This window comes from Phascolarctos cinereus, unplaced genomic scaffold (assembly GCF_003287225.1).
Source record: "Phascolarctos cinereus isolate Bilbo 61053 unplaced genomic scaffold, phaCin_HiC Scaffold_9;HRSCAF=440, whole genome shotgun sequence".
In the NCBI taxonomy this organism is placed as follows: domain Eukaryota; kingdom Metazoa; phylum Chordata; class Mammalia; order Diprotodontia; family Phascolarctidae; genus Phascolarctos; species Phascolarctos cinereus.
In genome coordinates, this window is record NW_027556402.1 from 208259893 (window position 1) to 208274511 (window position 14619).

A 14619-nucleotide genomic window follows, 5' to 3' on the forward strand; every position below is an offset into this window, starting at 1 on the left:
AGAGTTGCATAACTAGTAAATGTCAGGGGCCAAATTGGAACTCAAGTCTTCTTGACTCCGAGTCCAGAGCTCTATCCACTGCACCAATAATTAGATAGCAATTAGGAGACCATTGCAATAGCCTAAGCAAGAGGTAATGAGAACCTGAACTAGGGTAAATGAGAAGCTATGAGAAAAGGGGTTGGACGGGAGAGATGTTGTGGAGGACAAATGACAAGATTTGACAATTGATTGGATATGTGAGGTGAGGAAGAATAAGGAGCTGAGGATAATTATGAGGTTATGAACCCAGGGGCAGCTAGGTGGCACACCTGGGCTTGGAATCAGGAAGCCTCATCTTCCTGAGTTCAAATCCAGCCTCAGACATTTACTAGCTGTGTGGCCCTGGACAAGTCACTTAACCCTGTTTGCCTCAGTTTCCTCATCTGTCCAATGAGCTGGCAAAGGAAATAGAAAACCACTCCAGTATCTTTGCCAAGAAAACTCTAAATGGGGTCACAAAGAATTGGGCGTGACTGAAACAACTAAACAATATGAATCTAGGCGACTAGAAGAATCATGGTTCCTTCAACAGAAACTGGGCAGTCAGAAGAGGATGGGGGGGAGAATGAATTCGTTTTGGGGTATGTTGAATTTGAGACGCCTATGGGACATCTAGTGTGACATATCCAATAGGCAGTGGATAATGAGGGACTGAAACTCAGGGGAGAATCTGGGGCTGGATTTGTGGCTCTGGAAGATCTCTGCACAGAGATGGTAATTAAACCAATGGAAGCTGAGGAAGTTACCAAGAGAACATAGAGAAAGAGAAGAGAAGAGGGAGCAGGCCAGAACCTTGGAAAACAGCTATAGTTAAGGGGCGTGCTATGGGTGATGAGCCAGCATAAGAGACCGAGGAGTGGTTAGACATCACAACAGCCCCATGCATTTCATAAGCAGCAATACATCCATGTTGGAGACCTAATCTTTAGTCATTCTCTAGAAGGTACATTTGCTTATTTGTGACCTCTCAGATTCTTTGCAGTAAGCCCATAGCCCCTTTCCCTTCTAACTCACAGGTTGGAAACCACTGGACAGGACTTTGCCAGGGAGTTGAAGAGTGGGAAAAGAAGCTAATGGGGAGAGGGAGTGTAAGCTGATGAGAACCCTCCTTAGTTGTATTACTCTAACTTCTCTTCTTCCACGATGCAGCCTTTCCCCATACATACCTTATCCTGGCACCTGACAATCTCCATTGATCCTACTTACCTGTTCCAAGCAGCTCTCTAAAGTCTGTCCCTTGTAGGTGTCAGCTGATAATTACAGCTTAGCTGATAATTAAAGTGTTAGCTAATAGCAGCTTAAGTTATGCCCCCAGGGGAGTGGGGGGGAATGCTGAAAAGCCCTGCCCCCCTGTGTATCCCTGACTATTCACAGACAACAGAAGGTTGGGGAGGGGGGAGGGAAGGTGAAGGAAGTGAATAAAGAAAGTTTAGTGAATCAGCTCTGAAAAAATGCTGGCCTTTAAGCCTTGACCTAGCCTATTGTTGGCCTCACACTGATCAGGCTAGGAGGTTTATCTCTGCTACTTGAACTTATCGAACCGTTATTCGTGCCAGAGGAATTTAGCTTCTGACACAAAGAAGGGGTTCTGCTGGTCCATTGACCTCGTGGCTGCAGCCAGAGCAGTGCCCTTGTCCTAGATTCCCCAAATTAGGAGGGAGGGAGGGACATTCTTCACTCTTCTGCAGGTTTCACCCCTGACTCATTTCTGTAGGACTTTGTGCCTTCACACCCCCTTATCTTCACTTTTCAGCTTCCTTTTATGTTTGTCTTCTCCCATTAGAATGTAAGTTCTTTGAGGACAGAGATTATCTTTCTGTTTACATTTGTATTCTCAGTACTTCCTGCAGTGCCTGTAAGCATTTAGTAAATGCTTCTTGACTTCCTTAACTTCAGAATAGCTCATGTACTGCCTCTTAGCTTCAAGGACTATGATTCAAGACCTTGGTGCAATGGATAGGGCAATGGGCTTGGAATCCGGAAGATCTGAGTTCAAATCCTGCCTCACGCAGTTACTAGCTGGTTAACTCTGGGTGAATCACTTACTCACTCTGAACCTCAGTTTCCTCTTCTGTAAAATGGAGGCAATAATACCTGTGTACCTGCCTCACTAAAAGGTTATTGTAAGGCTCAAGTAAAATCATATATATGAGATGCTTTTCTTTTTTTCCCATGTAGGTTTTATATATATATATATATATATATATATATATATGTAGTCATGCAAAACATATCCATGATAGTCATGTTGTAAAAGAAAACATAGACAAAAAAAAACCTCAAGAAAAATAAAGTGGAAAAAAAAAAGAGTTGCTTCAGTTTGTGTTCAGACACCAGCAGTCCTTTCTTTGGGGATGGATAGCATTTTTCATCCTAAGTCCTTCAGAGTTGTATGTGAAGTGCTTTTCCAACCTCAACATGGAGAGGCTGTGGAAACCATGGAAAGTGACAAATATGTTAGCTCCCAACTTCCTTGGGCTGCTTTAAAGAAAAATAACTTTTATAAATAAAATAAAGTGCTTTGTAAGCATATTTTTCCTTCTTCTCAGTGCTTTTATCTTTGTTTTTCCATCACCTTTATTTCTGAATACATCTTTCCTTCCCAGTCCCTGTCTCAGGTCTACATTTGGTCAAGCCAACAATATGATGAGGACTTACTGTGTGCCAGGCTCTGTGCTAAGTGCCCGGGAATACAAATACCAGCAGAAAGAAAACTAGTCATCTCTGCCCTCAATCCCTTGTAATGGGGGAAGAGCCAGGGACAATATTCCACACCTTCAAAGGAGCTGAGCTTTCTCAGTGGCTTATTTTTATTACTGAAACAAAACCTTCATTTCCCTCCCTCTCTTAGCCCTATCTCCAAACACCACCAATTTTGAGAAACTGTCCACTGCAAACCCTAAGAAAGCATGGGGTTTGGCAGCAGGCTGTGGCACTCATTGTCTTAGCATGCACAGGATAGCTTCCGCACCCTCTTGCATCTGCTGCGTGGGACTAGTCCAACAACTTCTCACTCTCTCTCTCCTTCCCCTCAGGGTGGCTGACTCTCGTCATCTGCACCTGTACATGCCCGCCGGGATGGCGTTTCTGGCAGCTATCACCTCTGTCGTCTACTATCACAACATTGAGACCTCCAACTTTCCCAAGCTGCTGATTGGTACGTGATAGAGCTGTTCCACAACCTCATGACCAGCCTCTGGTTTCCCTGTGTGTCCATAGTCAGCTGACAATGGCCAATCACAGGCACCAGAGAGGAGATTATAGCGGTGCATGGGAGGTTGAATCAGATGGTTCTAGAGGTCGTTTTCACCTCTGCAAATCTAGAATCTAGATTCTCTCTGTGCACCTCTTGCTAGGCTCTGGTACTGTTGTTTAGAGGGTTCAGGCTGTGTGTCTGGGGCTCAGACTGTTTCTGGTTCAGCCTGTGTACCTGGAGTTGGGAATAACCACTACCTGTAATCATAAGGTGGGGCTAGGTGCCCATCTAAAGTCCAGAGTGTGCTGATCCCCATCTCTGTCTCCTTACTGAGCCCTGTGTTTCTGCAGCCTAGGTCATAGTGAATACAGTTGGTTCAAGAGAGACCATAGGAGGGTGAGGGGAACGAGGATACTGATCTATGTTTGAGGCATATGTAGTATACCAGGAAGAATGCTGAATTTAGAGGGAGAGAACATGGGTTCAAATCCTGCCTCTCCCACTTACTATCTATTTGACCTTGGGCAAGCCACCTTACCTCTGATGGCCCATCAGAGGTTTGGGCTAGAAGGTCTCTAAGGTAAGGATTCCACTGTGAATCTGTGATCTGATAATTGAAGAAGACAGAAGAGGAGGATGTGGTGGGAGTGGGCTGAGCAGAGAAGGAGGGACATGGGAAAAATGATTAAAATATGGTAACTATAGTTTACATTTGTATGACAATTTAGAGTTACACAGACTTGTTTACACATGGCATCTCATTTGAGACAGACAATAGCATCGTAGGTTCTTAAAGTCTTCTATAAGGATGGGAGTGGCTATTGTTATTGATTCAATACTTCAAGAATCTCTCATTTCTTCTGTGTGGGTATGTCCACTAATGCCGTAGATTGGTCTGTGGCCTTATAGGTTGTTTTTGAGAGGTGCTGTGGCTGAAAAATTCATCCCACTCACCGTGTAACCTCCACAGTTAATGAGTCCTGGTATATATCCCTCCCTTTCACAGATCTGAGTTACCTAGCTGAAGTGGTAGGCAACAGGTAGCATTGGAAGAAGGTGCTGGGTTTTGAGTCAGAAGATCTGAGTTTCAATCTTCGTTCTGCCTCTTACTCCCTCTGTGACCTTGAACAAGTCACTTAATTTCTTGGCCTCAAAATGAGAGGGTTAGAGTACATGATTTTCACTTTCCCTTCCAGATCTAATTCTATGGTCCTGATCCTTTCCCCCTATTTTACAGATTGGAAAATCTGAGATACAGAGATCTGAGAGCCTATTGTAGGATAATATGATCTGTTGATTTCCCAGTCGGGGGCTTTTATTTTAAACAAAATAATCTCACTTTGAAAGGATTTTGTCTAGCCCGTGGTGGTCAGGAATCCTTTTTTGCATACGGATCACCTAAAATGATCATCCGGCCTTCACTTGAAGAATTCTGAGCGGCATCCCAAAGAGTGCTGGATTTGGAGGGAGAGAATATGGATTCAAATCCTGGCTCTTCCACTTGCCAGCTATTTTAATTTAGGCAAAAGCTCTAATTGTTAAGAAGCTTTTCCTTCTGTGAGACTAAGTGAGCCTCTCTTTAACTTCCATCCATCATTCCTGGTTCTGCCCTCAGAACGGGTCTGGTCCCACCTTTACAGAAGGGACAGTCACTCAAATGCTTCATAGTTGTCATGTCATTCTCCCCAAGAGTGGGTATGTGTATGGCTACATCCATTAGTGTTGTGGATTGCTCTGTGACCTCATGGGTTATTTTTGAGAGAAGCTGTGGCTGAAAAATGCATCCCACTCACCATGTAACCTCCACAATTATCGGGTCCTGGTATACGCCCCTTCCTTTCACAGATTTGAAGTCTCCTTCTCTTTGGGCATGATCTTGAGGGCTTTCCCTATTCTGGTCACCCACTTCCAGGCATCCTTAAGTTTATACATGTCCTCCTTAAATATGGCAGCTAGAACTAAACCATGGTTCAGTGTCATGTCTGAATAATGCTATAAACATAAGCTGATGAGGGGAGGGGCCAGAGGACAGCAGAATGGTCACCACCTTTATGTAGAACATTGACCCTCTCTTGCATGTGCAGAGGAGGGCCTTAGCTTAGGGCTTCCAGAGTGCCTTGCTGCTGGCAAAGGGGGCAGTCAACAAGCATTAATTTTTCTAATTATTTTTTCCATTAACAAAAATCAATTTTCTCCCCTTCCCATTCCATTCCCTGACTTGGGTGGGGAGGACCTTTTATAAAAAAAAATGTATAGTAAAGCAAAATAAATAACTGTATTGGTCGTGTCCAAAAAAACATGCCTCAGTCTGCATCCTGAGTCCATAACCTCTGTCAGGAGGTGGCTGGCATATTTCATCATTTTGTTCCCTGAAATCATAGATGGTTGTTGCATTGATCAGAATTCTTAAGTCTTTCAAAGATAGTTTCAACAAATATTATGCATTGTATAAAGACTGGGGATAGAAAGAAAGATAAAACCAGTCTTTGTTCTCAAGGTGTTCACATTCAAAGAGGAGTGACAACATGCAACTGGCTATGTACATACAAGACATATATTGTGTATACATATAACATATATGTTTTTAAATATACACATGTTTACATACATGTGTATATATGTGTCTGCATATAATATGTGTCTACATATCAGGAATATGCTGGAACCAACTTGAAGGGGCTCATGAAATTGGCAAAGAATACAAACACATGTGGGCTTAATTTATTGTTTTCTTGGTCATCTAGACCAGTGGTATTAAACCAAAATAGAAATGGATCCCTACCAACTTAGAAAAACACAATTAACATTATCTATATGGTGCTATATTTTTATTTATTTCATTAAACATTTGCCTATTACATTTTAATCTGGTTTGGTGGTACTTGGAGTTTTGCAGGCTTCATGCAGCTGGCTGCCTGGAGTTTGACACCTCTAGTCAAGACTTAAGAGAATGATGGAGAAAAATGTTAATAATGCGAATTAAACTTAAAAGTATGTTGTGTATCCTTTTTTTGCAAGCCAGTTGTTAAACCCTTGTCAGCACTTCCCTGTAAATAATACATATATGTAATATAGATATTATAGGTATATATGTAATGTGTGATATGGATCCATCTTATTATATGTATTACATAAGATATACACAATACACACGGTATAAATCTAACTCCCTCTGAGTAGTCTTAAAGGAAAGTCTGCCATCTCATGCTAACCAGGTCTGGGTGGCAGGTAATTTACATGACAGGTGCAGGCATTCCTTTCTCTAGGCCGAGCAGGGTGTCGAATATAGTCTGCTGACAGCCAGTGTCAGGGTCCAGCTTCCTAAAAGACCCTTCAGTCAGCTGGGAGCATTCACTGACCCAAAACACCCACCATGGGGCAGCTCATGTTGGAGAGTCTATTTTTTAATTCACAAGGAAACAAAACAGTGAGTAACTAAGATTTTCTTTTTATAACCTAAGTTACCTCTTGGGAAAAGAGTTGGTAGTTTCTAAGGAAGAAGGAACTGATTCCTCTTGCTTTTTCAGGAGCTCTTCTGCCCTGCCAGGGGACTGATCTGTAACATGTGATGCATGCTATAGGAGAAGGCGGCTAGGGGCAGAATGTAAGCTCCTATGGACTAGGGATTGTTTTGTTCTTTGTACTTAGATCCTCAGCCCTAGTACGTTGCCTGGCACAGAACAGGCATCTAATTAGTACTTGTTGGTTGATTGATTGATTGATTGGGGCAGTGGAAGCCAGAGTGAGTCTTGGACTCACACTCAATTTCATCATCATCATCATCATCATCATCACCACCATCACCACATTTTGCGTTTATTTAGCACTTTATGGTTTGCAAAGCACTTTATATAAATTATGTCATCTGATCCGTTCAACATTGGTAGTTAAGGGCTATTATATTCCTGTTTACAAAAGAGGAAACCAAGGCTGAGAGGGATAAAGTAACTTGCTCTGGGTCACCCAGACAGTGTGTCTGAGGTCGGATTTGAACCCACGTCTTCTTGATTCCAAGTCTGGTACTCTAACTTTCTCTCATACCTACTTAGGATCCTGTTATCATAGACTTAGAGCAGTATGGGGCCTTAAAAGTCATCAAGTCCAACTTCATGATTTTACAGATAAGGACACTGAGGTCCAGGGGCTCACTCAAGGTCATGGAACTAATAACTGTCTGAAGTGGTATTTGAACTCAAGTCTTCATGGCTCCTAGTCCAATGCTCAGTCCGTTCTACCATGCGGTCTGGAATCACTACCACCATCCCCTAACATATACTTATAGCTGAACTCTTCTAGCAGACTCACAAACACACTGGAGAGATCCATGTTTGTATACAGATTCATCCTTACACACAGATTCACACTCATGCATAGGGTCACATGGGCAGCTAGGTTGCACCGTGCATAGAGTGCCAGGCCTGGAGTCAGAAAGACTCATCTTAAATTCAAATCGCCTCAGACCAGACACTAGGTATGTGACCTTGGGCAAGTCATTTAACCCTGTTTGCCTCCGTTTCCTCATCTATAAAATGGCTGGAAAAGGAAATGGTAAATCTCTCCAGTATCTTTGCCAAGAAAACCCCCCAAATGGAATCACAAAGAGTCAGACTCGACTGCAGTGACTGAACAATACCATAGGTTCGCGTGGACACAGACACGGAGAGTCACAGCTCTTCCTCCTTAGGCCCATACACACACGTTTCCCTTTTCTCCATTTCAGCCTTGTTGATTTACTGGACTCTGGCCTTCATAACCAAGACAATCAAGTTTGTCAAGTTCTATGACAATGCAATTGGGTTTTCTCAGCTCCGCTTCTGCCTTACCGGGCTTCTGGTCATCCTCTATGGAACGCTGCTGACTGTGGAAATCAATGTCATCAGAGTGAGGGTAAGCAGCTCCCGGCCTGCTCGGTCCCCTTCTCTGTTGTCAGTGCTCCGGGGACAGAGCTATCCTGGGCTTGGGACAGCTTTGAGGGAGCTCTTGTCCCTCTTCACCACTGGGCATGCTCCCTCCCTCTGACCCTAGGAACTCATCTAGGCTCTGCTGGGCTCCTTTATATGGGGTTAATGAGAGCCATATGAGTCAGTACTAGGAATGCTGGAGGGTTTGAGAAGTGATAGGAAAATTAAACATTCAAAAAAAAAAAGTTGGGAGAGTCCAAATTTAGTTTGTAGAAAAAAAAACCACAGGTAAACAGGACAGGAGGGAATTCATAGGATCTCAGATTTAGAATCAGAATGGAGCTTAGAGGTTATTTAGTTGTATCCCCTCATTTTTCAGAAGAGGAAACTGAGGCCCAGAGAAGTGAAATCTGGATAAGTGGTAAGTCACACCCAAATCATCGGTCACAAATTTGTACCTGAAAGGGACCTTAGAGATCCCCTCTTTGAGAAGAAATGGCCCAAGGAGCTGTCCAAAGTCACCCAGGCAGCAAATGATAGTCAGGACTCAAACCCAGGTCCTTTAACTCCAAATCCAATGTTCTTTCCACTATACCATTCTCCCTACTCTATGTGTGTCCTTGATTCTATGGAGAAGTGAATAACTCATAAGATCACGAGATTTAAAGCTTACAGAGAGCTCAGAGGTAAGCTAGTCGAACCCTTTCATTTTCTAGATGAGGAAACTGAGGCCCAGAGAAGGCAAGCTACTTGCCTAAGGTCACACAGGTAGTATTTAGCAGAGTCAAATTTGAACCCAGATCCTCCACCTCCAAATTTTGCCACTCCTATATATTGACTGCCTCCTTGGGAGGACAGGATAAGTAAGGACAGCTTAAACCACAGCAGGACTGAGTGAGAGTAGACCCAGGAGGTTATGAAGCATTAAAATAAATAGTCAAAGGAAGCAGCTAGATAGTGCAATGGATATAGCACCATCCCCAGAGTCAGAAGGACCTGAGTTCAAATCTGGCCTCAGACACTTGACACTTACTAGCTGTGTGACCCTGGGCGAGTCACTTAACCCTGATTGCCTTGAATGCATAAAAAAACAAATATATGGTCAAGGGAGATGATGCATCTCCTTTCTCAGATATCATTAGTGATAACTCATAGAACTCATATTGCCATAGTGCTTTTCTAGTTTCAAAGAATTCTGTTCCTTTATTGATTATTCACAACAACTCCAAGAGGTAGTAATGCAAGTATGCCCATCCCCATTTCACAGGAGAGAAGACTGAGACTTAAAAGTACAAAGTAACTTCTCCAGAGTCACACAGTTTTCATGTATGGTTCATATCCCTTGGGCAAGTCACTCATTTTTCCTGGGCCTCAGTTTCCTTAGATGTGAAAGGAGGAGGTAGGACTGAGTGGTCTCTGATGCCCTTTCGAGCTCTAAATTTGTTAATTAAGCTAATAAGTGATAAAATTTGGACTAGAACTTGGCTATGCTAAACGGCGAATTCAGGGCACTTTTCATCCCATCTCCCAGAGGCCAAGCCCTGGCATCCCTTACCATGCTTATTTGGGGCAGGGCAATGAAAGTCACGTAGGTCACTCACTGCCCACTGCATGTGTGCTTCCCAGAGATATGTGTTCTTCAAGACTCCCAAGGAGGTGAAGCCACCAGAGGACCTGCAGGATCTGGGTGTACGCTTCCTGCAGCCCTTTGTGAACCTGCTGTCCAAGGGGACCTACTGGTGGATGAATGCCTTCATCAAGACAGCCCATAAGAAACCCATTGATCTGAAGGCCATCGGGAAGCTGCCCATTGCCATGAGGGCCCAAACTAACTACCTGCACCTCCGGGAGGCCTTTGAAGCCCAGAAGGTCAGTGATGGACCCGGTCCTCGTCAGAAGAACAGGCTTCTTCTGGGCCCTCCACAGCCACAGAAGGCGGGGGCGGGGGGAGAGGTTTCTTCAGTCTGTGTTATAATCCATTACAGCTTAATTAAAAAGGGCTTTCACCAAGTCACCAGATTTCAGACCCAGACCTGACCTTGGAGGACATCTTGTCCTAACCAGAACAGAAATCCCCTCTGAAGATGGTAGAGAGCTTATCTCTTAAGGTCATTTAGATAGCTTCAATAGAAGCAACTTAGCATGGGGTCAGGAGGATCTTAGTTCAAATCCTGCCTCAACATGTTCTAAGTGTGTGACCCTGGGCAAGTCACTTAACTGCTGACTGCCTCAGTTTCCTCATCTGTAAAATGGGGATAATAACACCTGCCTCTCATGGCTGTTGTGAAGATAAATGAGATAATATTCATAAAGCACTTTGCAAACCTTAAATGCTAGCTATTGTTAGTAGAAATATTTTCTTTATAAGAAACTGGAATCTGTTTTTTAAAGTGTTTTATTGATGTTTTTTCTTTTTACATCACTGCTATGTCCCAACTCTACCACTTCCTTAAGCAGGACCCTTCCTTGTAACAAAGTGCAATTAAGCAAATCAAACGCCTTGATTATCTGACAGCATATGCCTCATTCTGTACCCATAGTCCACCACCTCTCTTGAAAGGAGGTCAGTTTCAGCCTCACTCCTGTGGAGTCAGGATTGGTCACTGCATTGCTATCAGTTCTGACCTCTTTTAAATTGTTTTCCTTTACTTAATTGTTGCTCTTATGCATAACAGTTGTCCTGGTTCTCATTTTCCTCTTCAACAATCCATACAGCCTTTCTAATTCTTTCTATTCATTGTTTCCTACCACACAATGCTATCTTATTATATTCATGAATCACAGAATTGTTCAGAAATTCTCTGAGTGATGAGCATGCTCTTTGCTTCTGGATTCTTCATATCATAAAAGTGCTGCTATGAACATTTTGGTATATAGAGAGGTCTTTTTGTCTTTGACTTCCCTGGGGGAAATACCCCAGGGCACCCACCAGTGGTACCTCTGGGCCAAAAGGTATGAACAGTTTAGTCACTTCCTAGCACAGTTCCAAATTGTTTTCCAGAATGGTTGAACCAATTTGCAGCTCCACCAATAATGCATTAGTGTGCCACTCTTCCTGTGGTTGCTGAATAATGCTGATTACTAAAATTCAGAGTTGTTTTAATTTGTATTGCTCTTATTAGTGATTAGGGGCATTTAAAAAATATAATGACAACTAACACACATATCACATTTGTGATTTGCTAAGTACTTTACTTTTGTTGTCTTATTTGAGCCTTGAAAAACCCTGGGAGGTAGGAGCTTTTATTGTCATTATTCTACAGATGAGGAAAGTGAGGTTGAAGAGGTCACATAGAAAGGCAAACAAGAAGCATTTTTTTCGGCATCTACCATGTGCCTAGAAAGTATCTGAAGTGGGATTTGAACCTAGGTCTTCCCGACTCCAAGTCTAGCACTTCCTCCACTGCACCATCTATCTACCTCATCTAGTTCATCATTTACCTTTTGTCTTCTTTTAACTGTCTATTTGTAGATTTTAATCACTTACTATTGGGCATGACATAGATTTGTGCCAATTTCCTAGAAATTTTAAAGATCAGACCTTTATCAGAGTAATTTAATGTGAAGGTTTTCCCCCAATTGACAGTCTCTTTTCTACTCCTAGTTATATTGATTTTGTTTTGTACAAAAGCTTTTTGTAGTGATAACTGCCTTTCTGAAGCTCCCATTCATGACTCCCCCCATAGGGCCAGGCAGAACAAATCTGATCCCTCTTCCTGATGACAGACCTCCTAATACTTGGGGATGGTTTTGACAGCCATCTAACATTCTGAGAAGTAGGCAGGGCGGGGATAATTATCCCTATTTTGCAGGTGGGCACACTGAGCCCTAAGACACGAAGATCACATAGCTAGCTAGTGGCACAACTACTGATTTCCCATGTATCCAGTCTATTTTTGCCTCTTCCTCATGTTGCCTCAACATACACCTACACATAAACTACTGACAGAGGAAGATGGATGCTGACCCCCTAAAAATGGGTGAGCTCAATAGCTCAGCTGCCCAACTCTGCCTGGTTAAAATGGGTTCTGTCCTCTTCATCTCAGCAAGCTCATCCAAGTGCAAGGAGACGGCAGCCATTAGGACTTTCAAGTGCTGCATATATGAAGCTGCTGTTACTGTGGTGGTGAGGACTGGCAGCCCAGTGTGGGGGATGTGTGGGGAGGTAGTGGTCATGATCAGTCTCCGGGGAACAGTTTGCCCCATCCATTGTGAGGGATCTGATTGTGCTGTTGTGTTTTCTTGCTGGATCAGGGGAAGGGCTCCAGATATTCCCAGGGCTCCCGGGCCATCTGGTGCGCTCTCTCACATGCCTTTGGGAGAAGGCTGGTCCTCAGCAGCACATTCCGGATCTTGGCTGATTTCCTAGGATTTGCAGGGCCACTGTGCATTTTTGGAATTGTCAACCACCTTGGGAAAGAAAATGGAGTCTTCCAGCCAAAGGTAAGCAACCCCCATGAGCCAAAAGGCCCTCTCCAGGGAGCAGGGAAAAGGCTCAACCCATTCCCTCACAAGGGCAGGGGGAGCTTCTATGGAAGGTCTTTTGTAAGAGACTGTCAGATAAGAGACAGGCTGTGGAAGTCTGTAGTAGCCCCAGCCTAAAACACCCCCACCTGCTATAGGACACACAGCTAAATATATTGGAGAATGTGGGGAGAGAAGGGGGAGGAAGGAGTTTCTAAAAGTAGTGACATAACAATCATGATGTACAGGGGAAAGAGATCTGAACTTGGAATCAGGTAACCAGGGTTCCAATCCTGCCTCAGACATTTACTAGCTGTGTGACCCTGGGTGAGTCATTTAATTTCTTTAGACTTCAGTTCCCCCATCTCTAAAATGAGGGGTTTGGATTTGATGACCTTTAAAATTCCTCTCACCTCTAAATCTGTGATCTTGTGACTTGGGTTCGAAACACTGCCCGACATTTAGTAGCCATGTGACCTTGGAAAAGCCACTTCCAATCTCTGAGTCTCAGTTCCCTGGCTGTTGTAAGGAAAAGACTTCATAAACCTTAATTTGCTTAATAACCATAATAATAATAGAGCTGGCATTGATATAGCGCTTCAAAATTGGAAAAGTACTTTACAGCCATAATCGCAATTGCACATCACAACTGCCCTCGGAGGTAAGTTTTGCAGGTATTATCCATCTATTTTGTAGATGAAGAAATTGATATTCAGAGGGTTTAAGTGGTTTGCCCCTGTCATCTAGTTAGTAGAGGGCAAAATCAGGATTTGAACCCAGGCCTTCTTGTAAGTCCAGTGCTCAATCCACAACACCAAGCTAAGTTATTGTTCGCATGGGCTGTGTTTCTTTCCAGAGAAGTCTAGTCTCTCCTTTTTTAAAAATCTGTTTGGGGGGGACAGCTAGGTGGCACAGTGGATAGAGCACCAGCTCTGAAGTCAGGAGGACCTGAGTTCAAATATGGCCTCAGACTGAACACTTGACACTCACTGTGTGACCCTGGGCAAGTCACTTAACCCTGATTGCAAAAGAAAAAATCTGTTTGGGAGCAGCAGGTCAGGTGGGCCTTGAGGCAGCACACTATCTCCCAAGAGGTGGTCTATACTGTCAGGGAGTGGGGCAAGTAGTGATGCAATGAATTTGGGGGTGTCACTGGAGCAGCAGCTGTTGGATTCCTGTTGGTGTCACAGCTGTGAGTATACCCAGTATCTTCCTGATGCTTGGGGAGCCGGGTATGTAATAGAAGGGCTGCTGCCTGTGGTACCATAGCTTTAAAGGTTTATCTTCATGCTCGGGTAATGCCTTCTATCTGTGCTCTCACTGATAGAAGTATTTCTGCCACTCCCACAGATTGTAATTCTTTGGTGCCTTCTCATTCTATGTAGTTTATATCTGCGTCTTTCCTTAAATCCTCCCTGGGAAAACCACCCTGTGCACTGGGGGCCTTTCCCTAGCCCCTTTGATATATTTAGGATACAAATGTGTCTATCTGCTCTCAATACACAATTGGCCCACCTCCTTTTTCAGTCATCTATGGTGAGGGTAGAGTAGAAATAATAACATGATAACGTAAGTAATACCTTGATGGTAGAGTGGAAATCATAACAATACTTATGTAGCACGTTAAGGTTTGCACAATGCTTTACATAAATTATCTCACTACTATCCTCACTACAACCGTGGGAGGTAGATGCTGTTATTATCCCCATTTTATAGATATGAAAACTGAGGCACAGAGGAGTTAGATGATGTATAGGGTCACCCAGTCAGTAAATGCCTGAGGCAAGGTTTAAACTCAAAATCTTTCTGATTCCAAGTCCAGCACTCTATTCACCATTTCATGGAGCTGGCTTTTTGGGTTGGGGGGGAGGGGCAGGGAGGAGAGAAGAGCAGTCTAGAATGAAGTTTCCTGTGTATTTGCTATATGTAAAGATAAACTGGGGTAGAGATATTGTCATAAAAAAGAGTCTGCAGTGATTTGGAGTCAGAAGACCACCTCTGCTTAAGTGCTGAAGC

At 43.4% G+C, this 14619-nt stretch overlaps 1 protein-coding gene across 4 annotated transcripts in view; it reads left to right on the forward strand.

Moving 5' to 3' along the window:
• Nucleotides 1-14619, forward strand: part of ABCC8 (ATP binding cassette subfamily C member 8) — a 137463-nt gene that overhangs the window by 14070 nt on the left and 108774 nt on the right. For all 4 annotated transcript variants that reach the window (XR_013483806.1, XM_078148152.1, XM_021005294.2 and 1 more), the window contains exons 3-6: nt 3078-3199; nt 7959-8125; nt 9766-10008; nt 12394-12582. Coding sequence is in view for 3 of the 4 variants with exons in the window: in XM_078148152.1 (XP_078004278.1) it covers nt 3078-3199; nt 7959-8125; nt 9766-10008; nt 12394-12582 (721 nt within the window). In the remaining variant the exon portion in view is untranslated. The remainder of the gene's footprint in view (nt 1-3077; nt 3200-7958; nt 8126-9765; nt 10009-12393; nt 12583-14619) is intronic.